Below are 27,058 nucleotides of genomic sequence, written 5' to 3' on the forward strand. Positions count from 1 at the left end.
GAAAGCAGACGGAATAGTTCAGGGGGATCCAAAAAATGCTTTTCCAGGAGGCAACTGGACTTTCTTTGTTCTTCCCTGAAGATGTTTCCCATCCCAGAAGCTTCTTCAGCTCTGACTAGATGGTGGGGAATGGAACGATTTATACTCCTTCAATCATTTATAAACCTCCAAGTGGCTTTAAGGACTCTCTTAAAGGATGCAAATGATCGGCTGTCTGCAAGGAATTTAAATCCTTCCGTTCCCCACCATCCAGCCAGAGCTGAAGAAGCTTCTTGGCTTGGCTTGGTTTGGTTCAATAAATGAGGAGACTTTCAAAAACGTACATTAATTATAAATGGGCATTTGCATTTACTGTGCATGGGTCAGTGAATAATTGCTTTTACCCCCAGTCTTTGCAGTGCCAATACACTTAATGAAAAATAAACCCAGTTAGCATAGTTGTTCCCTTGGAAGTTACATCTGTTCGTTTTTCCTTGAAATGCCAGACTGTCTGATGATAAATAGCATGTCAGTTTAGATTCTGTAGGAGAAGAAATGGCACACAGCTTGGATAAATAGCTCTGAGTCACTTGTCCAGCATGCATCCGGTATTTAAACTAGGTGCAGCCAACATTTTAAGTTGAAAAGTATACAAAACCGTTTCCTTTTGATGTCCTAATGCTAGGAAAAGCTCTTTTTAGAAGAGAAGCGAAGGGCCTGGTCCCACCAGGAATAAGAGTTATTAAACCAGCTAGGAGGCAGAGCAATTCTTCCTTTCCTATCCAGTGTTTCTTTGTTTTTGTTTTTCTAGTCACATCAATGTTCCCTGACATTTAATAACAATGGCGACGGTTTTGCAATAGTTGTTCATATCGTTCCGGAAGACCTTAGCTTTACCACACAAAAGCCATTGTGTGTGCTTTTTAAGGGCAAAGCCACAGCTCGAAGGTGGAATGAGGCACAGGTTGTGCAGTTGTACTAGCAGCGGTTGCCGGTTCTTGTCGGCTGAGCATCCGAGGCCTTGTGAGCAAAGCCAAAATGGAAAAGAAGTGCTGAGTTTTTAGCTGCCCAACTGTGTTTTGTGTGGATTAACAGCAAGATGGGCGGCAAACAAATTTGATAAATAAATACATAAGAAAGATGGCTTCAGGGGTATCTGCAGGGTATGGTCTAAAATATACATAAAAAGCAGGTGAGATTTGGTCACACTGTTGTGGTCACCCTCTTGACTCCTGCCCCCCCTCCGTATCCTGAGGACATACCAGGATCTAAGTAGCGAGGTGTGATACACAAACAGAGGGAGGATGTGTGTGTGGGATACACCTTTTCCACCTGAGCTTTACTCATGTCTTAGGCACACTGCTGCGTCACTCTAAGAAAAACCAGCCCAGGGACCCCAGTGGAACTGAAATTTGCCAATAGTTCTATGAATGCAACACTTCAGTGTTGAAATATTTGACTTGCCACACAAGAAAAAGCAAATAATGGTCTTCAATCGATCAGAATACAGCTGGAAGGGACCTTGGAGGTCTTCTAGTCCAACACCCTGATCAAGCAGGAGACCCTATACCATCTCAGACAGGTGCCTGTCCAGTCCCTTCTTAAAGATCTCCAGTGTTGGACCACCCACAACGTCTGGAGGCAACTTCTGATCCACTGGTTGATTGTTCTTAATTTCTCCTTAGTTCTAGGTTGCTTCTCTCCTTGATTAGTTTCCATCTGTTGCTTCTTGTCCTGCCTTCAGGCACTTTGGAGAATAGGTTGAGGCCCTCCTCTTCTCTGTGGCAGCCCCTCAAATATTGGAAGACTGCTGTCATGTCACCCCTGGTCCTTCTTTAGAGCCAATCTAGAAGGCCTCCTAGTCCTTCTAGATTGCTTCTAAGCACAGGAGAAATCTCAGTGTGAACATACTGTTGCTTTTAAATCAAATTCTGTTTAGCATATTCATCTCTAATGTCATTGATTTCCAAGATCAGCAGCCGCTCGTGGCCCTTTCTTGAGAGACTTAGTTTGAGGCAGACAAAACCAAACAGCTCCAAACTATATTTCACAGAAACTCTGAAACAATTACTCTGAAATCAAATGAAAGCTAGGGTTTGTAATTTATCCCTCAAGCTTGAGTAACGGTGGCACATTAAAGCCAGGATGATTGTGTCTCTGGGAGGCAAACAGCTCTTTTCTGTTTATTACAATCGTTGTCTTTCCAAACTCTTTCCTTTTGCAACAGGAGTCATTTCAGAATATCCTGTGCCAATACTTCTGACCCAGAATTTTTCCTTTCTATTATTTAAAGTGGTTGCATCATCTCCTTGGAATATTGTGCCAGAATGAGGGACTCAAGGAACGTCAATGAAATACTTGTCCATGCCTCATTTGGGAAAGCCTTCAGAAACACTCCAGATGTGGGTTTCTCTCAGCTAGAGAAGAAAATTAAAGATTCTGAATAGAATAGAGCTGGAAGGGACTTGGAGGTCTTCTAGTCCAGCCCCTTGCTCAACCAGGAGAACCTAGACCATCTCAGACAAGTGACTGTCCAGCCTCCTCTTAAAAACCCCCAGTGATGGAGCACCCACGATTTCTGGTGGCAAGCTGTTCCACTGGTTGATTGTCCTCACTGTCAGGAAGTTTCTCCTCAATTCCAGGTTGTTTTTCTCTTTGATCAGTTTCCAACCATTGTTTCTTGTCTTGCCCTCTGGCGCTTTGGAGAATAAATTGACCCCCCTCTTCTTTGTGGCAGCCCCTCAGATACTGGAACACGGTTATCACGTCTCCCCTATTTCTTCTTTTCTTTAGACTAGCCAAACCCAAGTCTCGTAGCTGTTCTTCGTATGTTTTAGTCTCCAGGCCCGTGATCATCTTAGCTGTTCTCTGAATTTTTCCCAAACAAATTGTAGCTCATGTTGTCCACAATGAGAGGAGAAATATTTACATCGTAGAAATATTTATATTATAGTGGAGATCCAGTGTAGTACAAAAGCTGAATTGTTGAGCTTCAAGCTGAAGATGAACTTTCAAAACCCTTATTGCGGTCCTTGACAAATGTAAAATAAGAACCCACAAGGTAAAAAAACAACAACCCAATCAATCTATTAGAATAAAGTTGGAAGGGGCCTCAGAGGTCTTCTAGTCCAACCTCCTGTTCAAATAGGAGACCCTCAGTCATTCCAGACTGGTGGCTGTTCCGTCTCTTCTTAAAAATCTCCAGTGAGGGAGCACAGTAATGAAGTGTCATATGATCAGGTGCATTAACCACTAGGCCAAGCTCTTCATGTTCTCTAATCCCTTTTTTTTGGCACTCTTTGGTCTATAATGTTCCTTTTCATCTTGCAGTGTAGCTTTGCAGTCCCACAACTAATGCACCCGCTCCTGCCATTGTACAATGCTCAAGAAGTGTCAGCTGATCTTGGCCCTGGATCTTAATATGTATTTGTCATTTGATTTTAAATAAATAAATGAAGAAGTCACTGTCCTCACTGTCAGGAAGTTTCTCCATAATTCAAAGTTGCTTCTCTCTTTGATCAGCTTTCACCTCTTGTTTCTCGTCCTTCCCTCGTGCCTCGGCACACATATTTTCCAGCGAGACAGACCAAGACGGGAAGGTCTTTTAATTACAATTTATTCAGAATATTCTGATAAAAGGGATTCCTCTCATCCAAAGAAGGAACCTCGAGACCTATCATACAATCCCTTTTATAGTTAAGATGTCAAAGAAAATGCAAGCGAATAGGGGATTGGACAGGGCAAAAGTAACTTCCCCTTTGCATAGGGGAATCAAGGAACTTTCGGTATAAGGGTGAGAGGATGTAATAACATAATAGAATTTAGGAAGCCTGTGTCAGGTGTGAAATATTCGATCCACACCTGAAGGTCCAATTAAAACTGATTTATCAGTAGTCAGCCTATGCGTAGGAATCTTAACTAATGATTAGTGTCTGCTTGGAGTTAGATAACAGTCAATAGAATTCAAAGGACGTCGGACTTAGTTTGTGGCTACATAAGGATTCTTGGCTGATCCCTCTTTTGACTCCACCCCCAGATCTGCTACGTTGCTCCTCCCACAGCTTGCCAGAATTTCCCTCTCCCTCCTCTTCATCAAAGAGGCCAGAATCAAAATAAGATTACTTTAAATTTCTTTGTCACACTTTTGTCATTTACTTTCTCCTAAATTCCTCTATTCCTTTGTTGAGGTTATCTCTGCATTCCTCTACATTATTGCACTTATTAACAAATGTATCAGCACCTCTTCTCTGTATTTATTATTTTTAAAAAAATCCTCCTAAAATGGATTGTAGTCCAAATCTGCTTTCTCGAGTGTCTCTTTCAGCAAAGAAAAGACAGCAGGCAGAATACAAATTTTAGGATACCATAAGAGGATTAGGAATTCGGGAACAAAGGAAAAGTCTCAACTTTGCAGCATTTTAACTGACTCTGCAAAATATGAAAAAAATGACTAAAATTCTTGGCTGTAAACAGGAGAAAGAGGGGCTGATGGGTTGCCTGACGTGACTGTGATGCCAAGTTTTGCACTTCACCTGTAAGCCGTACAATTAACACATCGCATCACGTATCACATACCAGTAATATTTATTTATTTATGTACCGAACAAAATATTATCAATTTTTAATATTGAACATTACAAATAATGTTCTGAGACTCTCACAATTGGAGGGAAACTCCATCCGTGCGTGAGAAAATAGTGTTTATGGGTTCCTAACCAAGGATTGAACTGACATTGATGGATTAGAGTCAGTGATGATAAAACCTCCCTTTTTCTGTCGCATGTTTTGACAGTCAAAGAAACCCATTAATAAGCCATTCCATTCAGGGATCTTGGATTTATTTTGTTTTTATTTCATTTCATTTACTTTCTGCTGCTTTGGTTTAAGCTGACAAATGTACAGTGATTGCATCTGTTTGTCTGGAAAATATTGAAGGTAATTAATTGTTTTGGCCTTTGAAAAAGTTGTCCTTTCTACCTGCTGCTTCCTTTCGGGAAGCGGGCTTGAAGAATCAAACCAGGCATGATTCTTCCACCCCTAATTTCGGGTGTAGGAGGTGTTTTCATACCGTCAGTAATGATGCTAATTAAGGGAGCCGTTGAAAACGATAGAAATAGATAGTTGGGTTCAGACACACATAGCCCAATACATGTTGATTTGCCAATTTATAGACATTTTTGGCAAAAAGCAATCCTGACTCATAATTACATTTTGGAAAAAGGCAAACGGAAGGGATGTTTGCATGGGATCGGTAAGCTGTTCTTACTTCTTCAGTCCTCCTGTAAGGTGGGCTGAAGATTTTGGTGAGAAGGTCCACCCAAGCAGGGCTTGGTGAGCAGGTCCACCCAACGTGTTGGAGTCCCAGTCTGTTAGCAAGATCTGAAGCAGTGTCCCATCGCCTGTTTTGGGGGCCAGTCCCTTCCTGGATTGCAAAAGAGGCCACGGAGGTGGGTGGTCCATGTGGTTGGGTCCATGCTGTCCTGCTGGCCTCCTTGGAGTAGGGGCCTCCTCTTGCCTTAAAGGAGGTGGTGGTGAACCCCTTGCTCAAGAGGGCATCCCCGGATCCAACATGGAGCTGGTTGTTTGAGGGACTGTTATCAGCCTAGCCAGTTTGATCCAACGGAATTGGTGTTTTTTGGACATCCTTGATTCAACTATTCCTGTATGGGGATCCTGGAGTGTTACTTCTCTTTCCCAGCGTGCAAGGTGAGGTGCTTTGGAGCTAATAGGTGGGAAAAGAAAGAAATACTGTGCTCATCAGAAGATACTGTATACGTCTTCTTGCTCACAGGGTCACTTAGTGTCTCTGCACTTTTTGATACACCTGTACCCCAAAGTCCAAAGGTGCTTTTTCCAACCAGACTTTCTTTGTTTTTCCTTGAAGAGGTTTCGCTTCTCAGCCAAGAAGCTTCTTCAGTTCTGACTGGACTTCCTTTGTTTTTCCTTGAAGAGGTTTTGCTTCTCAGCCAAGGAGCTTCTTCAGTTCTGACTGGACTTTCTTTGTTTTTCCTTGAAGACGTTTCGCTTCTCAGCCAAGGAACTTCTTCAGTTCTGACTGGACTTTCTTTGTTTTTCCTTGAAGACGTTTCGCTTCTCAGCCAAGAAGCTTCTTCAGTTCTGACTGGACTTTCTTTGTTTTTCCTTGAAGAGGTTTCGCTTCTCAGCCAAGGAACTTCTTCAGTTCTGACTGGACTTTCTTTGTTTTTCCTTGAAGAGGTTTTGCTTCTCAGCCAAGGAGCTTCTTCAGTTCTGACTGGACTTTCTTTGTTTTTCCTTGAAGACGTTTCGCTTCTCAGCCAAGAAGCTTCTTCAGTTCTGACTGGACTTTCTTTGTTTTTCCTTGAAGAGGTTTCGCTTCTCAGCCAAGGAACTTCTTCAGTTCTGACTGGACTTTCTTTGTTTTTCCTTGAAGAGGTTTTGCTTCTCAGCCAAGAAGCTTCTTCAGTTCTGACTGGACTTTCTTTGTTTTTCCTTGAAGACGTTTCGCTTCTCAGCCAAGAAGCTTCTTCAGTTCTGACTGGACTTTCTTTGTTTTTCCTTGAAGAGGTTTCGCTTCTCAGCCAAGGAACTTCTTCAGTTCTGACTGGACTTTCTTTGTTTTTCCTTGAAGAGGTTTTGCTTCTCAGCCAAGGAGCTTCTTCAGTTCTGACTGGACTTTCTTTGTTTTTCCTTGAAGACGTTTTGCTTCTCAGCCAAGGAACTTCTTCAGTTCTGACTGGACTTTCTTTGTTTTTCCTTGAAGACGTTTCGCTTCTCAGCCAAGAAGCTTCTTCAGTTCTGACTGGACTTTCTTTGTTTTTCCTTGAAGAGGTTTCGCTTCTCAGCCAAGGAACTTCTTCAGTTCTGACTGGACTTTCTTTGTTTTTCCTTGAAGAGGTTTTGCTTCTCAGCCAAGAAGCTTCTTCAGTTCTGACTGGACTTTCTTTGTTTTTCCTTGAAGACGTTTCGCTTCTCAGCCAAGAAGCTTCTTCAGTTCTGACTGGACTTTCTTTGTTTTTCCTTGAAGAGGTTTTGCTTCTCAGCCAAGGAACTTCTTCAGTTCTGACTGGACTTTCTTTGTTTTTCCTTGAAGACGTTTCGCTTCTCAGCCAAGAAGCTTCTTCAGTTCTGACTGGACTTTCTTTGTTTTTCCTTGAAGAGGTTTCGCTTCTCAGCCAAGGAACTTCTTCAGTTCTGACTGGACTTTCTTTGTTTTTCCTTGAAGAGGTTTCGCTTCTCAGCCAAGAAGCTTCTTCAGTTCTGACTGGACTTTCTTTGTTTTTCCTTGAAGAGGTTTCGCTTCTCAGCCAAGGAGCTTCTTCAGTTCTGACTGGACTTCCTTTGTTTTTCCTTGAAGTTGTTTCCCTTCTCATCCAAGGAGCTTCTTCAGTTCTGAGTGGACTTTCTTTGTTTTTCCTTGAAGAGGTTTCGCTTCTCAGCCAAGGAGCTTCTTCAGTTCTGACTGGGCTTTCTTTGTTTTTCCTTGAAGAGGTTTCGCTTCTCAGCCAAGGAGCTTCTTCAGTTCTGACTGGGCTTTCTTTGTTTTTCCTTGAAGAGGTTTCGCTTCTCAGCCAAGGAGCTTCTTCAGTTCTGACTGGGCTTTCTTTGTTTTTCCTTGAAGAGGTTTCGCTTCTCAGCCAAGGAGCTTCTTCAGTTTTGACTGGACTTTCTTTGTTTTTCCTTGAAGAGGTTTCGCTTCTCAGCCAAGAAGCTTCTTCAGTTCTGACTGGACTTTCTTTGTTTTTCCTTGAAGAGGTTTTGCTTCTCAGCCAAGGAGCTTCTTCAGTTCTGACTGGACTTTCTTTGTTTTTCCTTGAAGACGTTTTCATTTCTCATCCAAGAAGCTTCTTCAGTTCTGACTGGACTTTCTTTGTTTTTCCTTGAAGAGGTTTCACTTCTCATCCAAGAAGCTTCTTCAGTTCTGACTGGGCTTTCTTTGTTTTTCCTTGAAGAGGTTTTGCTTCTCATCCAAGAAGTTTTTCAGTTCTGTAGAACTGAACTCAGAACTGAAGAAGCTTCTTGGGTGAGAAGCAAAACCTCTTCAAGGAAAAACAAAGTCCAATCAACTTTTGGAAAAGCACCTTTGGGACAACCATGACCTGGATGACTGAGCATCTACACAGACATCTGCACTCCAAAAGATTAATCTCAAAGTAATCATCTGGCAGTTGTTTTCAAATGTGTAAAAGCCCTGGCAGTGAGATACATTTTTGTTCCTGAGTGATGCAGGTGGATCCACCAGCCCTGTCAAGTTCCTGTTTGCATACCTGGGAACAAACATTGATAGCCATGCAGTTTAAAAAAAGGACGAGAAGGACCAGCTTGCAAGACATCTGCTTAATTAAAAAGAAAAGAGCCAGCATTGAATGAAAGCCTGACATGTCCTGTTAATATTGTTACACATACACTCATCTTATTGGTGTGGGGCGCAATTAGGTTGCCAGCCATCTGGTAGAGATTGTGGAGTCACAACATACAGCCTTATCGCTAAGTTGTTATGAACCATATTAGTGAGCATCTAACACAAAGGAGCTGAGATGGATGATAACAGGCCCCTGTTCAGAGAAAATTAGATTTTTGTAGCAGTAGGAAAACATTAAACAAGAAAAAGAACAGGTCCAGATTGATACCGGCTGTTCTTCCCACTTGTCAGGCCAATCCTTATTTTTCCTTACATTGCTAAACAATATAATTTTAATATAGGGACATGCATATGATCCTCCGGAGAAGCACGTATGATATTATTTAATCGAAGCAGACAGGAGCCTAGAATCCCTCTTTTCTTATCCCCCCCCTTTTTTAATTTTTGGGAGTGAAGCAACGTGCAGAGTTGTCAAGAATTCCTCTACTTACTGGTCCGTAATTCTTTAGTGAATATTTTGTTCCAGGCTTCTTTCCCAAGGCAGAAGGAGCCATGCCAAGGGGTCAAAGGAAAATCCGGCTCTTTAACTGGGTTGCCCCCAATGAAAGATCTAGGACTGCCTGGGCTCCGTTAGGAAAGAAGTGTAGAACAAAATACGCACTAAAGAACTTATCTGCAAAAAATAACAACAGAAAAAAGAAGTGGAATCCCTGGGGAAAAAAAGGCAGATACTGTTTTTTGCAAATACACAGACTCGGGAAGAACAGAGTTGGAAGGGGCCTCGGAGATCTTCTAGTCCAACCCCACCCCCCGCCCAAGCAGGAGACCCTATACCAGCGGTGGCGAACTTTTCGGAGACCGAGTGCCCAAACTGCAACCCAAAACCCACTTATGTATCATCGGGTGCCGGGTGGGCGTGGCCCATTAGGTGGGTGTGGCCCATTGGGTGGGCGTGGCTGCGGTGGTCACGGCAGACTGGGTGGGACTAAAAAGTTCAATCAATTCCAACTTTGCGAGATCTTTTTTTTCCTGCGAGGTTTAAATTGATTGATTGATTGAAACTTTTTTTTTTTGGCACATGGCAGAGGAGGCCTAAAGCAAAAAAAGGGTTTATAAAACCCAGTTGAAGGCCTAGGACTGGGGCAACAGCGGATGTGCCCACAGAAAAGGCTCTGCGTGCCACCTGTGGCATACATGCCATAGATTCTCTACCACGGCCCTTATACTGCTCTGGACAATTGCTTATCAGTTGATCAATACCTTGTTGTTTGAGATATTCTTCAGTCGCTCATAAGATGGAGGTTCCTGTTTTACCCCTGTGTTTTTTGCATCTCGGGTGGCGGATGGTGCTGATCGCTGGATTGTGGGCTGTTTCTTGGGGAGTGTGTGAGTCTGGCAACAGGCTTTGGGGCACGTGGTTGCTAGGGAGATGCTCTAGTTTTTCTAGGTGTCCATTGATCCCTTTCCGGGTATGGGTGTTAATTAATTGCTTGGCTGGTTGAGGAATTCTGGGAGTTGAAGTCCAGAAGTCTTAAAGGTGCCAAGGTGGAGGAGCCACGGTTGTCTGTATAGAGATAGATGAATGAAGTTGCATCCTGGCTTTTGCAAGCTACTTGGTGTTTGTGGATATACAGACCTTGGCTTATAAGTCCTTGGCTTATAAGAGTTCACACAGTGACCATTCAAAGTTACAACAGCACTGGAAAAAATGGACTGATGACCGTTTTCCCACACTTACAACCCTTGCCCCATCTCCGTCCCGGGGGTGTGTGTGTCACGTGATCCCCCTTTTGCGACCTTCTGAAATGCAAAGCCAATGGAGAAGCCAGATTCACTTAATAACTTCACTTAACAACTGTGGCAAGAAAGGACATAAATAAAATGGGGCAAATGTTTCATTTCATTTTTGGATATCTACAGAAAAAGAGAATAGATTTTTTTCCCTTTGCTTTTGCTTTCCTTGTTGTTCCTGTTTTGTGATTTGCCTGTTCAGAATGTTATTGATTTGGCTGCCCCGTTCTATATATATATATAGGGACCTTATTCATTGGGTGGTTGAATCATTCTTTTGATCTGGGCGTCTTTTGTGCTCTGCTCACGTTGACTGCGGCACGGCCTCTGTTGTTTGGGGAGAATTGTGATAGTTTTGTCACTCTGCAGCGCTTTCATTTGTTCTTTCACAGTAGAAGGGTTTTGTTGCTTTTTGGACCTGGTTAGAGATGCTTCCACCGTTATATAAATGCAGGAAGAGTTTCACGTAAGCGCAGCTTGGGTATAAATTTCCCATACACTATAAACTGCGATAGGGGCTATTTTATTAGTCTGATTCCTCACGTAAACAAGGTCAGAGAGACAAGACAGAAAACGTTGGAAGACAATGCTGTGCTAGAAGCTGAAAATTGTTTTAAAAATAGTTGCCACAAGACGTACAAAGATATAGAAGCTGAACATAGAGCACTCCCGCAATGGAATTGAAATGTTGGCAAAATGTACGCTTTGTGAATTTGATCTAAAATGTTGAGAGTAAAAAAAAAAACCAAGGAAGTATAAACAGTGGAAAAATCATTGTGTCTGGTTGACTGGAGAATATCATAGACTTGTTTTTGAGGAGAACCTGGGTCATGAAACGTCTGCAAGAAAACAACCAAGCTCAGAGACCACCAAGGACCCCACAGTCCTCCTCCTCCTCCTCCTCCTCCTCCTCCTCCTCCTTTCTGCAAACCACCCTCCCTTCTAGCCCTGATGATGTTACCTAGTTTGGGTCATGAAACGTCTGCCAGAAAACCACCCAGCTCAGAGAGTCCCAAGGACCTCATAGTCATTGTCCTCCTCCTCCTCCTCTTCCCTCCTTCTAGCCCTGATGATGTTACCTACTTTGGGTAATGAAACATCTACCAGGAAACCATCAAGTTCACAGAGCACCAAGGACCTCATAGTTGTCGTCCTCCTTCTTCTCCTCCTGCTCCTCCTCCTCCTCCTTTCTGCAAACCCCCCTCCCTTCTAGCCCTGATGATGTTACCTCGTTTGGAAACCAACCCACAAGCTCGGAGAACAAACCTTCACCCTCATCTTACACCCGAGCTACAGATATTGCACACATTCTCCTTTATTAAACTCATTTTTATTTCTGATCTTTCTTATCTCTGCAATGCCAGAGTGAAAGATAGAGGCATTCAAGACTCAGAGAGCTTGCCGGGGCTCCCAAAGCCAGACAAAAGCATGCGGCTTCTTTTTCACAGACACCAACGACAAGGTTGAAAACAAAAGAACCGTCTTTCCTTTTAACTCCTTATTTCACCATGCTTAGAATCAGAACGTGGATCAAATCGTGTTTGTCACTCAAAGAAATATAGTTGAGACCGTTATTGTCTTGTATTATGCCAGGCGCCGGTAGTCCCCGAATTATGATCAAAATGGAGCCTGATTGCAAATTGTGATGGTCATCAAGTGGGGTACTCACATGATCACCTTGCTTAACGACCCCCACCCTTGCTCGCCCTGATGCAGTTACTAAGCGGAGCACAGGGTACAGACACTAAGTGGGTCTGTCCCAGAAGCAGATGCCATTTTTGGAGCATCTACAATAAGTTCATTGAGGGACCCTGTGGGGTTGGAAGCAGTTGCACAGTCTGAGGGGATTCAGTGGGGCAGGATAGGTAGGAGATAGATGGGGCAGGGGCGTTTTGAAGCATGTCTGTGGTCTATTGTGACAGAAGAATAATTTGGGGTTCCAACTGGAGCCGGGGTTGTGCAAGAATAAATAAAAATGAGATCCAGAGAGCTGTGAGGAAAGAAGAAATGTTTATTCCTCAAAGGGAGGAGTTTGTCTTTTGGGGCGGCTACAGAGAAATGGGGTACAGAGAGACTGTTTTATAGGGGAACTTGTCCTACGTTTGGAAGTGTCTACGTGCTGATTCTAAGGTGACACTTGAGGTGTGTATGTGTATGTGTTTGTGTGTGTAGGTGGGTCACCTACCTTCTTGTGAATTGCTGGGAAACCTAATTTAATTAACTCTATTTGTGTTTGCATCCCTTATACTTTGATAGGTGGATTAGGTTGGATAACCTATTTGGGGGAGTTTGAGGAAGTTTGAGTAAAAGATTTTCCCCTGTTGCTATTTTTGCTTGATTAATTTAGCTTCAGCTTGACAGTCAGTCAGTTAGGAGATCCTGATTTCCAGCCCACTGTCAATTGATTCTGTTAACGTTTTAAGGGAAGGTGGAAACAGTATAAGGAATAAAATACATTTTGATATAAAACTTCTCACAATTGTAAGGATGAATCCACCCAAATTTTGTACCTGTGGCAGGCAGGAGTGCTGTAGCACCCATAACTTCAAAACCACATCATAAGTAGCTTTTTTTGGGGGGGGGGCTCCATTGTAACTTTGAACAGTCACTAAGCATCTCACCGTACATCAAGGATTGTTTGTGTAAATTCCTCGCTAGGTTTACATTCGACAAATGGACTGGAGTGTTTTTTTTGTTTTTTTTAACTCAAACTCTTTCATGCAAGGTGTTTTTGTTCTAATTTTATGTCTTTAACTGAACAGCTCTACCAGCTCTGTACTGCATGAGTCTCAATCTTTTCAAATATTTAGGGCAAGATACTGGAGGTTTTAGCCATGGCAAATCTAGACAGCACACTAAAAAGCAGAGACATCACCCTGTCAACAAAAGTGCGAATAGTCAAGGCCATGGTCTTCCCAGTTGCAATGCGTGGCTGTGAAAGTTGGACCATAAGAAAGGCTGAGTGCCAAAGAATTGAGGCCTTTGAACTGTGGTGCTGGAGAAGACTCCTGCGAGTCCCTTGGACTGCAAGGCGATCAAACCGGTCAGTCCTGGAGGAGATCAACCCTGACTGCTCTTGAGAAGGCCAGATCCTGAAGCTAAAACTCAAATACTTTGGCCACCTAATGAGAAGGAAGGACTCACTGGAGAAGAGCCTCATGCTGGGAAAGATCGAGGGCAAGAGAAGAAGGGGACGACAGAGAAGGAGGTGGCTGGATGGAGTCACTGAAGCAGGAGGCGTGAGCCTAAATGGACTCCAGAAGATGGGAGAAGACAGGAAGGCCTGGAGGAACGTTGTCCATGGGGTCGCGAGGGGTTGGACATGACTTCGCAACTAACAACAACAACAACAACTGGAGGCTTTTGAGAAGAGATTGGACAACCATTTGTCTGAAGTGGTATAGAGTTTCCTGCTTGAGCAGAGAGTAGGACTAGAAGACCTCCAAGGTCCCTTCCAACTCTGATATTCTGTTATGTAACAATATTTTGTTTAATTGGACATTAAATAGAAACGCTAGTGGTAATGTCAGATTTAAATGCATAAGAATTAAAGGAAGGGAACATTTCATCAGTCTGATTGCTGATGATATGTTGATTTTTTGTTTGGAAACCATTCAGGGATATATATGATATATAAATCAGATACGAAGACCTAAAATTAATATACACAAATGAGCAGTTGCGCTAATTAACTTTGACAGTTATGTGTGCATCTTCAGATCAACAGTGATAGTTTTAAATATTTATGATTATCCACCACAAAGATTCCAGCATTGAATGAAATATATATACACCAGGTACACACAGATCCAGATACATACTTGAAGATGTGTGCATGCACACAACAAATATCTAGATCTCCATCTTTTTCATCTATCTCCTGATAAGGAAAAGCTCTAAGGTTGGAAATCTAATGAATTTGGGGGGTGGGGGCTATTCAATGAATATTTGTTCTTAGAAGCTTCCCTGTATCCAGATGGGTTCAGGTAGAGCTGAGTTTAGATTAAGTAATTCCATTGCTAGTAAACATTTAAATTAAAGTTGTCTTCTGTCATCAACCCAGATTTGAAGTCCATGTCAACTGGATATGGAGAAAAACATTTTACTGTCTTGTAATCTCTTTTGAGGGACGCGGTGGCTCAGTGGGTTAGGACACTGAGCCTGTCGATCAGAAGGTCGGCAGTTTGGCGGGTTGAATCCTGAGTGCCGCATAGCAGAGAGAGCGCCTGTTACTCGTCCCAGCTTCTGCCAACCTAGCAGTTCGAAAGCACGTAAAAATGCAACTAGAAAAAGAGGGACCGCTACGGTGGGAAGGTAACAGCGTTCCGTGCACCTTTGGCATCTAGTCATGCCGGCCACATGACCACGGAGACGTCCTCAGACAAGCGCTGGCTCTTCGGCTTTGAAACCGGCCCCTAGAGTCGGAAACGACTAGCACGCATGTGCGGGGGAACCTTTACCTTTACCTTTAATCTCTTTTGCTGTCTTCGTTCAAAAATGTTAAACTCGAAAAAAAATACCACTTCAGAAGTCTACTTGTTCTTCTACTTCCATAGCTCCTCAAAATAGTAAAGAAAGTGGGGGGGGGGTGGAATTACATTTTATATCAGGCAAAGTGTAATTGTTGCTCTAAAAACTCATCCTGGCTTCCCTGACATGACATTAGTTGAAGAAAGTTGAGATCTGCTAGCAGTTGTGGTTAAAAGCTGGCCCTTAAATGTCCTGAGCCTTTATTATATTATATTATATTATATTATATTATATTATATTATATTATATTATATTATATTATATTATATTATATTATATTATATTATATTATATTATATTATATTATATTATATTATATTATTATATTATATTATTATATTATATTATATTATATTATATTATATTATATTATATTATATTATATTATATTATATTATATTATATTATATTATATTATATTATATTATATTATATTATATTATATTATATTATATTATATTATATTATATTATATTATTATTATATTATTCAACAGTCGCTCAAACCTTCCTTGAAAGAATATGAGAATATATTTTAGGTACCAAGAAAGAAATGACAGATTACTACAGAAACACTTGCCTGTCCAACCACCAGACACAATTTTTAAAAATGCTCTGTTGATGGGCTGTTTAAAGCAATGGCTTGCAATGCAGCCATCGTGCTAAGTTGCCTTTTACTTTAAAACTGCTGCGGGGAAATAGTCCTTCCTTGTTTGTAACACCTTCCAATAGCTATCACAATAGCTAGTATCCAACAACTTCTGAACAAGGACCGAACTTTTATCTAAATGAAGATACTTATGCCTCAATTCTTTGGAAAGGTTGATGTTTATTTCTGGGAGTTAAAAGAGGGATTGAAAAGATGTGAAAGCCACAGAGGGACCATCCACTGTTAACTGCTACTATAAAAGAGAGAACATTGTATGAAATAAAAAAAAGAGCAAAGTAACAAAACAGAACTACGTCACACTTTTTCATACCAGGTCCACATTGTGTTTTTTCTTTTCTTTCTTCTGTTAGAAAGCATACTGTTTTATTAATGTACTCTTTGCATTTTTTTAAATAATAGCTTTGAAAACACAGTAAGGAAGTTATTGTAATGTTAGATGAGTTTTCTATGCAGATAGATTAGATAGCCAGACAGGCAGATAGATAGATATTAAAAGTTTAAAAAGGAACAGAAAATGAACAGAAAATAATACAAAATAAATAGAACATGAAAAATTAAATTAAATTAAAAAATACCACTTTGTTTGATGCACACAGAAGTTAACCTTAACCAAACCCTCAATCTTATATCCTGATTAGTCTATGTTTTGCAAAGTGTTTGGGAAATCATTTTATTTTATTTTTAAAAAATATTAATTCATGAGAGAAACAGCAGTCTTTGTTATAGCAATTAAATATGCATACAATATTTACTTGAAGATCTGTGGTGTTTAATGGGTAACATCCTCAAGACCAGGAAGGTGTGTTTGACTTTACTAGCTGTTTTAAAAGGCCTAGTAAAAGAAACCACTTCACAAAGATGATTGGGGGACGGGAGGCTAAAACATATAGGGAACGGTTGCTGGAATTGGGTATGTGTGGTTTAACGAAGAGAAGGGCGAGGGGTGACGTGATAGCAGAGTTCCAATATCTCAGGGGCTTCCCCAAAGAAGAGGGGGTCAAGCTATTCTCCAAAGCGCCTGAAGGCAGGACAAGAAGCAACGGATGGAAACTAATCAAGGAGAGAAGCAACCTGGAACTAAGGAGAAACTTCCTGACAGTTAGAACAATTAACCAGTGGAACAACCTGCCTCCAGAAGCTGTGAGTGCTCCAACACTGGAAGTTTTTAAGAAGAGACTGGACAGCCATGTGCCTGAAATGGTATAGGGTTTCCTGCCTGAGCAGGGGGTTGGACTAGATGACCTACAAGGTCCCTTCCAACTTTATTATTATTATTATTACTTGATGCAATCAGAGGTTAACCTCAACAAAGCCCACAATCTTACCTTCCTGGTGAGTCTATATTTTGCTAAATTTTTAGGAAGTAATTTAAGCAAAATGGACGTAGAACCAAAATGAGACGGAATGATGTATTTTGTGGAGATTAGACATCCCTAAAGCATTGCCCTGTTTGATTTATGGCTAAAGCAATGAAATAACCAATGATTTCAAATGTCAGCCTGACCTCTTTTTTGCGGCTGGAAGGCAAGACTAATATCAAAAGTTCACCTTATAGTTTGCCCCAGTCATAAACACATCACTGTTATGTTACTCCTGGAAGATTTGCTATTGAAATATTTTGCCATATCTTGTCTGCAGAAAGATATATTATGATGTAAAATGTTAGCAATGTATAGTTACAGTTTTCAGTCAGAGGACCCCAACCGTGGCAACTTTAAGACTCCTGGACTTCAACTTCCAGAATTCCTCAGCCAGCTTGGGAGTTGAAGTCCACAAGTCTTAGAGTTGTCAAGGTGGGAGACCCCTGATCTAGCTGTTCTATCTAAGTAGACTTTCATTTCCTGGAATATCAGAGAGTTGAAACACGTTTTCTGAACCCGCCACCAGCCCAGCACACAAATCATTCATCAACAAAGGATAAATATTTGTTACAGAGATGCCATCAAGCAACTTCTGGAAGGTCTGGAAAATATGGGTCTTGTAACTGTTTGGGCTCTTTGACCAGGCAAAGGGACACGCAGACTAAAAGCAAGGGAGAATCTTTGTGGAATCTTCCAACATTTGAGGGACTCCTACAAAGATGAGGGGCTCAACTTATTTTCCAAACCAAGAGAAGGCAAGACAAGAAACAATGGATGGAAACTAATCAAGGAGAGAAGCAACCTGGAACTAAGGAGAATTTTCCTGATAGTAAGAAAAATGAACCAGTGGATCAGAAGTTGCCTTTAGAAGTTGTGGGTGCTCCATCCCTGGAGATTTTCAAGAGGAGACTGGACAGCCACTTGTCTGAAACGTTATAGGGTCTCCTGTTTGAGCAGGGGGTTGGACTAGAAGACCTACAAGGTCCCTTCCAACTCTATTATTCTATGTTCTACGCTTTAACTAGATGACACATCAATTAGTGTTCTGGATTGTGACATTAATATTCTTTTGAGCTCTTTCCCTGCTTCTGATCGTTATTTAAGATTGTCTGAAAATGTATTGTCCAAATTTATGGAAATTTGTCAGTCTACTTGCAAGGTGGACAAAGATTATGCCTGCTTCACTTTGGAATATAGTTAATTTGCCAAAAGCTAATAAACTTTATTCTTTTCATTGAAACTGACAAGGTAATAAAATGTGCCTTAGAACTGTCATCTACTCATGTCCTTTAAAGCCATCGTAACACGGCCTCTGAGAACGGGAGCGTCCTGGGAAATGGAAGGGAGGTAAGATGAAGCCAACCTCTGGATAGCACTTCAGCAGGGAAGATGTGGACTGATTAGGTGCAGGGAAGGCCTCCTTGAAGCTCGTGGGAAACCTCTGAATTATATTCTCAGAAAGTTTCAGCAACTTTCCGTGCTGGACCCTTCCAGTCTCTAGCAGTAGACACGGAGGAAGGAGAGGAAAAAAGAAAAAGCTTGTCTTTCATGCTGTAGTGCTATTTTAGCAGCAAAGGATGCGTGTGGTATATAAGGTCTGCTGCTCGAGCGGGGGGTTGGACTAGAAGACCTCCAAGGTCCCTTCCAACTCTGTTATTCTGTGTTCTAAGTGTTCTGAGAAGAAGCAGCCTTGCTACGCGTCTCGACTGAAAAGTCTAGTCTTAGAGGTAAGCCTTGACTTACGATGGTTAGGCGTGGCAGTGGAATTGCATCCGGTTTTATGGCCTTTCTGCCACAGTGGTTGAGTCACGACAGTTCTTAAGTGAAACTTGTGGTCATTAAACAAATATGGCTTCCCCCATTGATTTCACTTGCAGGTAGCTGATTGTTGAGGTCACAAATGGGGATCACGTGAACGCCGGGACACTGCAACCGTCATAAATACATGCCAGTTACAAGCGCCCTAATTTTGATCATGTGACCTCAGGGGAGGGGGGGCAGGCTCCAACGGTCGTAAGTGGTAAAACTGAACATCAGTCACTTCTTTTCATTGGCCTTGTAACTTTGGTCACTGAACGAATAGCTGTAAGTTGAGACTGCCTGTAAAGGAATCTCCTGAGTTTAGAATACTTTTCTGCCATCCTTTGGTCTGGGGACACCTATAATCCCGATGCCTCTCAGCAAAAATCAGTTATTTTGAGGTGGTGAATGACTTTCCTTTGTGGAAATTCCTGCTATTTAGCGGTGTAGCCTGATAGCCAGACGGTGCTCTGACATTTAAATAATGCTAAAAGAAAGAAAACGGATAACTGAAATAATTACAACAGTAAGAACGATGACTTTGGTGTGGGAAGAATGAGGGTTGTGTTGACAGTGCATATATTTTTGCAAGGATTATTCTACCTCCAAATGGCTTTTTTTTTAAAAAAAAGTATAAGAGTATGAAATAACATCCTGTGTGAAAAATGTAATCCCTTGCTCGGGGTGGGATGTGGGCGACTGAGTGGAGCTGAGCATTTACTGTCTGGATGCCCTTCCTGACACCTATGCAGAGTTTGCAGCAGACATTTTCCCTTTGCACCCTGTTGATGCTTGGGATTGAACTCTCAATCTTCCGAGTCATACAGAGGTCTAAAAAAACAAAGTCAGGCTGCTTTAATGAAAAGCAGAGAGGGCCGGGCTCAACGCTATATGAGATCCCAAGCCGTAAAGACGTTTCCACTGACCACTGGCTTCCAGAGAGAACAGCTGGATGAGGATGTATAGATGGATAAGCAGCTCTTCTCAGCCTGCCTTGCCTTTTCTTGGATGGGGAAGGGGGCCACGGAGGGGATGTTCTTTTTTTTCAGTTTAAGCTTTTGCACAACATAAAAAGAAAATATACTGTCTATCCCCCAGGGCATCCTGTTTGGAAACTAGCTGCTAATGTGTGAACTTTAAATGGTCTTTTCTCAGCAGATGGATCCAGTCATCTGTGGTGATTTTGAAATACTGACTGGCTGACAGGAGGCAGAGGGTCTCCGAAGAAACAAGGGCAGTTTGTTTTGCCTGGTATTCTTCTCTAGACACGATTTAGGCAGCAGCAGCCGTAATTCTCGCAAGGGCACATTAGGAAGCAGGATTTACGGCGGAAAGTCTGCTCGCTTTCTTTTATGGAATAAATACATAAATAGAAGCAGCGAGTGAACCATACAGAGGGCATAGAAGACGAGAAAAAATAAGGCGTGGTTGTCTCCCACAACTTCATATTCCTGCCCACTACTCTATTTACTACGGTTAGGAGGATGATAACATCCAGGACGTATTTGGAAATCGCAAAGGTGGAGATGTCTAGTGTGTAGACTGTTGAAGGAAAAGTCTTCATTGTGGTTCAGTCCAAGCCGGGAATAAACAACATGGTGGCTGCTTTAGAAAGAAGGTTGCAGTTTATGGAAGAGGAGAGCCAGATGGAAAAATGGCTCTGGAAGAAAAGAGAGAGAGCAGATGTAGGGAGTGGGTTTTTATACCCTCTGGAGCCTTTTGTTTGGAGTTGTTCCTGCGGCATGAACTTTGACCTGAGTCTGAGTGTGCCTTTTGGTATTCTGATGGTGGTGGGTTAATCCTATTATGTCCCAAAAGTCGTATCCTGCTTCCCTGTGGCTGTGGCTGGATGACTCTTAGATTTTGGTGTGAGGGATTATTGATTGTAGGGATCTTTCTTCCTAATCCCAGTTTCCTGACTCCAGTCTTTCTGACAAGATGATCACATCTGCAATTCTGCAGACTTGGTTTCTATTTGGGACAGAGAGACTTGGGGGCGGGGTTGGTTTCTGCTTTTAAAATCCTTTTGGGAAATATATTCTGCCTTTTAAATATTTCCAAAAATATTTCTTTCTCTTGGGGAGGGGGGGCTGACTTCCCACAAGACAAATAAATCTTACACTGTGTGACTCTTTTTCTTCACCCAAGAATATGGCGGCCATATTTTCTTGGGAAAAATTAAAGGACAGTCCTGAAAAAGGTGCAGATCGGAAGAGGTTCATAAGGATAAAGAAAAGTTATAGCTTATATTTTATTGCTTTTCTTCACCAAGGAAAACTCCAGATCCCAAAACACATATTCTAATAAATATATCTAAAATCAAACAATACGTTTGTTTTAACAAGACCCCTGGGAAAGACTATAGATTAAGTGGTACTATTTGTATTATAAAAGAGAAAATGACCAAAATAAAGGACAATAAAGGACGTTTTGGAAAATTAAATAAATCTGAAGGACAACCTTTTGTTCAATAAGAAGTGAAATCGGTTTGGAAGCTGGCAAAGTCCAAAAGATATTTTTGTCTGCTTTCTATCCTGTCCTTTTCTTGCCTCATTTATTATACAAGAACAGAACATCTGCTCCGTACATTATCTTTTCCAACCAATATATGGTGCAGAAGAAGGTGGGGTAGTGAGATCCTGAAGCATTTCAGAAACACACATTTTTCAAAAGTGCTTTTGAAACTTGCTGGAGATCTTGGCTGAACCGAGTTGAACCTCGGCTTGTCTTGGAGGAATCTTCTCAGATAAAACATTGATTATATGGAAGGGTATGTTTGACTAAACCTTCACCTGGAGACTTTTCTGGAGGCTAGAATTGTGGTTCCAAAAACAGCCGTTAAAGATCAGATCTAGGGCCAGTCTAGCAAAGAATGGTCAACTCTGTTTTGGGGCACACCTGAAAAGCCACTGAGATACATATAGGAGGTACAAGGTCATCTGGATCACAATATCCAGCTGCTGATATAAATAGTTGATTATCTTAGTAAAATTAAGAGCACCTTAAAATATATATTTACTGTGGCATAAAAGTCCATTTCTGTAGATTTCAAAGGGTGTCTGCAGGGTTTGGTTAAAAAACAACAACTCAATATTTGATCCTTTTGGCTGCCATCTTGACTTTTCCCTCACATTTTGTGGATACCCCAGACCTGAAAAAATGAAACGCAAATCAAACTTAGCTGTTTCTCTTTTCATAGTCTTCATGCTGTAGGTGACAAGAAACTGAGGCTGCTAGCAAGGAATGATAAAACATGGAACCTGTGATAATTTTGTTTGTTGCGTTAGTTCTCTAGAAATCCCGGGCAAATTTTAACACTCAAAGTTTCCTCTGAATTCCCACCAGTCCATCAGATTAATATCCTTTCCCACCTTGTTTGCATTCAGTTCCTTTCATTTGAGTTTCCTAATGCGCAAAGAAGCAACATGAAGGCTGAATGTGGTTTGCTGAGGGGGAAAAAAAACTATACATACATCTCATAGATTAAGAATTTCTCCCCCCCCCCAAAAAAAAAGCAGGGAATTGCTGCATCACAAGGAAAACAGCAAAGCAAAACTGTACCAGCCAGTTACGATGGTTTCTGAGTAAATAAAATGCACATTGTTTGATGCTGTTCTCTAGAGGGGTGGGGAGATGAATTTCTGTTCCCGCAGGCAGTTCTCGACTTATGACTGCAATTGAGGCCAAAGGTTCTGTTGTTAAGCAACAGAGTTAAATTGTATCCAGTTTTACCTTTCTTTCCTGCCATGGTTGTTAAGAGAAGCACAGCAGTTCTTAAGTAAATCATTAAGCAAATATGGCTTCCCCTGTTGACTTAGCTCGCTGGGAAAGTTACAAATGACGACCCACGACCCCGGCACAATGCAACCACCGTAAGTACATGCCAGTTGCCAAGTGCCCGAATTTTGATCACGTGACCAAAAGGGTCGTAAGTGTGAAACTTGGTCCTAAGTCACTTTTCCCAGTGCCGTTGAAACTTCAGTCACTAAACAAATGGTTATAAGTCGAGGACTATCTGTTCTTAATGCCTGGGCCAGTTACTTCTTGGTCACATAACATCTTATCCAATTTCGAAAGATTGTGTTGTCACTTCCTTTGTGTCTGGGAAACGAGGGACTTTGGCCCTTTTCATTATTTCTTACTTATTTGGAAATGTTTTCCTTGGTTGCAACTTGGGCTCCCTACTTCCCGGTGCAAATATCTACTGTCCAACCTGCAAATGTGTCCTTCTAATGTAAACCTGGTCTTGATAATGTATCTTCTAGGTTTCCTCTACGGCCCGGGCAGCTCGAAACACAGCATTAAAGAGCGGCTTTTGAAGCTCTTGCGCTGTTCGTCTTCCAACTCGTCCTCTTCTGCTATCCAAAGCAAGTTGCTATTTATTTTCTCCCTTCTCTTTCTTTTCCCATTGAAAAGCTTTTTGGTGTTAAAATTGCATGTTTCGTGGGATCTATGTACCCGTCTGCTCTGCCTGATTCGGCTTGGCGCCTCACGGGCATCCCGCCATGGAAGGCAAGGAGGTGGGGAGTGGGGGGGGGGAAGATAGATGGTCAGTAAAGATGTGTGTGTACATGATGGGAACTAGGGAGCGGGGAATGACAGGTGATAAAGAGCAGGGAAGCTCGTTTGTACCAGCCTATCCTGAGAAAGAGTGTGGATTACCCCAAAAGATCTCAGCATACTCAAAACTCTTTGGGAAATTCCGATTGGCTGAAGATGGGCTGGTCATAGAGTGGGGGGGGGGAGAGGCTGGGATGAGGGGAAATCTTTCTGTATCGTTCGCATGAGGGAAACCCAGAGATAGCCTGACCTTACTGCAACCAACATCCTTTTGGCCAAGATGGAGTCGAGGGTCTTCGTTTCCTAAGGGATCCAATTGGGGCAGGTCTGACAGTGCCGTATTGGAAAATAATCCCCTGGGGTTACTGAATGTTGGATAACCATGTATAGCATCCAGGGGAGTTTGAAAAATGGAGATATCCACTCGTGTGGTCAATGCTTGGTACAGTCTTAACCATTGGGGTTGACTTCTTCCCCATTCTTGAACATAATTCTGTAGCCGTTCAGTAGAACAACATGACTGGCTGTTCAGAATTGAAGCACACAACAAAAGAGAAAATCAGCTTTTCCTTGTGCCAGGCATGGAGCCCCACAATCAATAACTATAGAACATGTAATTTTTGAAATATGCTTGGGGTTTCATTCACGGGAGTCTTCTGACTCAGCAACAGGCTAGTGGTTCAAGAATATGCTGTTGTATATTGCTTGCTGTGCCAAATTAGCTTGAAAGGGGAGGGAGGAAGAGGAGGAGGAAAATTGCAGGGCCTTTTGTGCTCTCTGAGCTGGGTTGTTTTCTTGCAGACGTTCCATTACCCAGCTAGGTAACAGCATCACTATTAGGAGGGAGTAGGGTTTGTGGGGAGGGGGAGGGGGGGGAGGAGGAAGTTAAACAGGGTGGAATGAGATAAAATATATTTTAAAAATAAACAATCGAAGGGAGGATCTTAGCAAGTAAGTTTCTCTTTTAGAAGAGAAAAATCACTGCCTCCCCAATGAACGTCTCACCAAATCGTCGGGGGGCTTAAATGCTCCTGAGATTATCAAGTGATCATTTTAACGGAGAGTGAATATTATGCCACACAAGTAAAAATGGGTGGAAAGAAAAACAACACTATTTTTAAGCCGTTAAATAGGAGCGAGCAGGACAAGGCAACATTTGACATAGATTGGGACTCCCCGGAATGTTTATTTACCCTGACTTTAAATGCCTGGCTCTGCCTGCTGCTCAACGGATGGGCCTCTTGGCAGCTTTGCTTGAAGCGGAGGAATTATTCTCAGGCGAAACCTTATTTTGCCCCACTGCTGTGCTGCAGAAGAGCTGGAATCTGGCTGTGGAGCAGGTGTGGGATGAAAAGGGATTCCAAGGAGGAAAATTGGCGCCTCTTTACCGATGCAGGGCACAAAATTATCCAGGTATGCTCACTTCCCCTCCAGTATGAATCATCTTTAGTATCTTACAGGCACACAAAATCACAAATATTGTCCATCACTTGGACGGTGCAATTGCTTCTGGCCGAAAATCAGAAGAACAAATGTTGGGCACAGAAGGTTGATTTTCAAAGTTCCAGTTGGTCAACTCGCCGTGGCCTTTTCGGGATACGCCATTCCTCCCCCCGAAATTTCCCTTCTCCCTCTTTACAAGAGGAGACCATCTACATCTCTCTTGGAAGTGTTTGGGCCCGTTCGATTGTTTTTTCTGCCATTTTTTTTAAAAAAAATTGGGGGGTACTTCCAAAAATTCTTTGTCATTCTCCCTAGAAATATCTCCGAGCGCAGAACTGTACCTGATTTTGGCTTCGGATCAGTAAGCGTGAGTTAATGAATCACAGATGGAATCAGGCCAGAATTGCAGTGGACTTACAAGCCAGGCGTGTCACTTGTTTGGTTCCAATATCCCTTTCCTTCTTCTATGAATTAAGGGACCAGCTCTTTAAATTGGAAGAATAAAAGGCAAAGGAATAATAAACTAGCATTTGTGTGCAGCTCTTTAAAGCAGCTATGTCTTTTCTCTGGATCATGCAGCTTCTCTTTAGACCAGGGAAGCAACTTTAAGGCTTGTAGACTGGGGAATTCTGGGACTGGGAATTAATGCCGGCTGGGGAATTCTGGGAGTTGAAGTCCACAAGTCTTCAAGTTGCCCACAAATTGGAGATCCCTGCTTTAGATAATCCTAAGGAAAAAGACGCTTAGTTTCAAGAGTTGCAGGCAGATGGCAGATGGGCTTCAGAAGCATCTCTCTGCTTCTGAAAGGGGTACAGAGTCCTACTAATCATGGGTTGGACTGGATAACAAGAGGGACTCCTTATTCAAATATCATCCCGTCTTCTTCAGTGAGACATCTCTTCTGTTTTGAAAACTGCCACCCACTTGGGTGTTTTCTGTGGGTCCCCTTTTCTTCGTCCCTCCTACGGGCCCATCGGCAAGCCTTCTAACAAACTGCAGCATCCCGCTCCCAACTCTTTCATCCAAACTTTTAAATTCTTACATTCTTGACAAGATAATATCACACTCCTGAAATCAGTATAATAACGTTGGATGTAAATTAGTATATTTTTTCTAATGTGTACAATTATGCTATGGTGGAGTGTAGGGGTTGTTTTTTTTGGTAAAAATATTGAAGATTCCAATTCAGAAAGTTAAAGGAAGCGTCTGTGGGTGGGTTTCAGTTATGTGTGCTCTTCCCAAAATGCAAAGCTCTCTTAACTAGTCCTGAAAAAAGTAATTGCTTTCTTCACTCTTTCTGAAGGGCTGATTTTTCTTCCTTCCTTCCCCCCCCCCCCAGGTGTACACACCCTGCTTCACAAAAACAACCACAAAAAAGGCTAAGCTTCTCTGTTACTTGGAATGGGGAGGGAGGGGTTTCATGTAAGCACGGACAAGCACACACGTGTATGGTACATGTACACCGTCCTGCAGGGAGAAAAACTTAGTTTAAAGTACAGGAAGTTCTCAACTTACAAGAGCTGGTTTAGTGACTGTTCAAAGCGCTGAAAAAAGGGACTTACGACTGTTTTTCACAGTTGTGACTGTTGCGGCCTCCCCATGGTCACGTCATTCACATTCAGATGCTTGGCAACTGACTCACGTTTATGACGGTGTCCCGGGGTCATGTGATCCCCTTTTGCGACTTTCTGACAAGCAACGTCCATGGGATTCACTTAATGGCCGAATTACTCACTTATTATCAGATGTGCTGAGAGAAGTCGTAAAAACTCACTTAAGAAATTTCTCACTTGGCAACACAAATTTTGGGCTCCGTGTTGATCATAAGTTGAGGACTTCCTGAAAAAAAATAGGTTGACCCCTTCATCTTTGTGGCAGCCCCTCAAATATCGGAAGCCTGCTATCGTGTCCCCTCCCCAATCCTTCCCTTCACTAGGCGAGAAGCACCGTTCTTGGCGCGTTTTAGCCTCCAGGCCCCTGATCCTCTCTGCCCTCTTTCCAGAGTCTCAGCCTGCTTTTTTATCATCTTTTTCCTACATAGGATATACAACCCCATTCAGTGGGAGCTTTTTCTCCCTGTGATCCGATCAAACCCAAAACTATTTTGCATCAATTCTTCTACTGGCCTTTCTATGTCATTTTACCTGCCCAGGTATCTTTATCCCCTTTAGCAAAACCTCAGTCCCTGAGTCCATTTCCTACTGACAGAGCAGAAGCCTAACGCCACCAGCAGGGTTGCACTGTTTTTATCCACAACAAGTTCAATCAATCAATCAATCAATCAATCAATCAATCAATCAATCAATCAATCAATCAGAATAGAGCTGGAAGGGACCTTGGAGGTCTTCTAGTCCGACCCCCAGCTCAAGCAGGAGACCCTAGGTCATTTCAGACAAGTGGCTCTCCAGTCTCTCCTTTAAAACCTCCATTGAGGGAGCACCCACAAATTCTGGTGGCAAGCTGTTCCACTGGTTAATTGTCCATAAAATCTTGGACTGAGGACATTCTGATGTCTTTATTTTCTCTTTTATTTTGCCATGTTTCTATCTGACTTTTACTTCTATTTTATTTTATGTTTTATTCT

At 42.1% G+C, this 27,058-nt stretch overlaps 1 protein-coding gene across 3 annotated transcripts in view; it reads left to right on the top strand.

The window, feature by feature from the left end:
• KCNIP4 (potassium voltage-gated channel interacting protein 4) overlaps positions 1-27,058 on the top strand; it is a gene marked incomplete at its 5' end in the record, with an annotated part of 258,129 nt that overhangs the window by 199,479 nt on the left and 31,592 nt on the right. The window contains one exon of one of the 3 annotated variants that reach the window (XM_081332490.1): positions 22,737-22,842. The exons of the other annotated variants lie outside the window; for them this stretch is intronic. Within the exon in view, the coding sequence (XP_081188616.1) occupies positions 22,737-22,842 (106 nt within the window). The remainder of the gene's footprint in view (positions 1-22,736; positions 22,843-27,058) is intronic. 3 annotated transcript variants of the gene reach the window in all.

This window comes from Vipera berus (assembly GCF_964194415.1).
Source record: "Vipera berus genome assembly, chromosome: 7".
Taxonomy (NCBI): Eukaryota; Metazoa; Chordata; class Lepidosauria; order Squamata; family Viperidae; genus Vipera; species Vipera berus.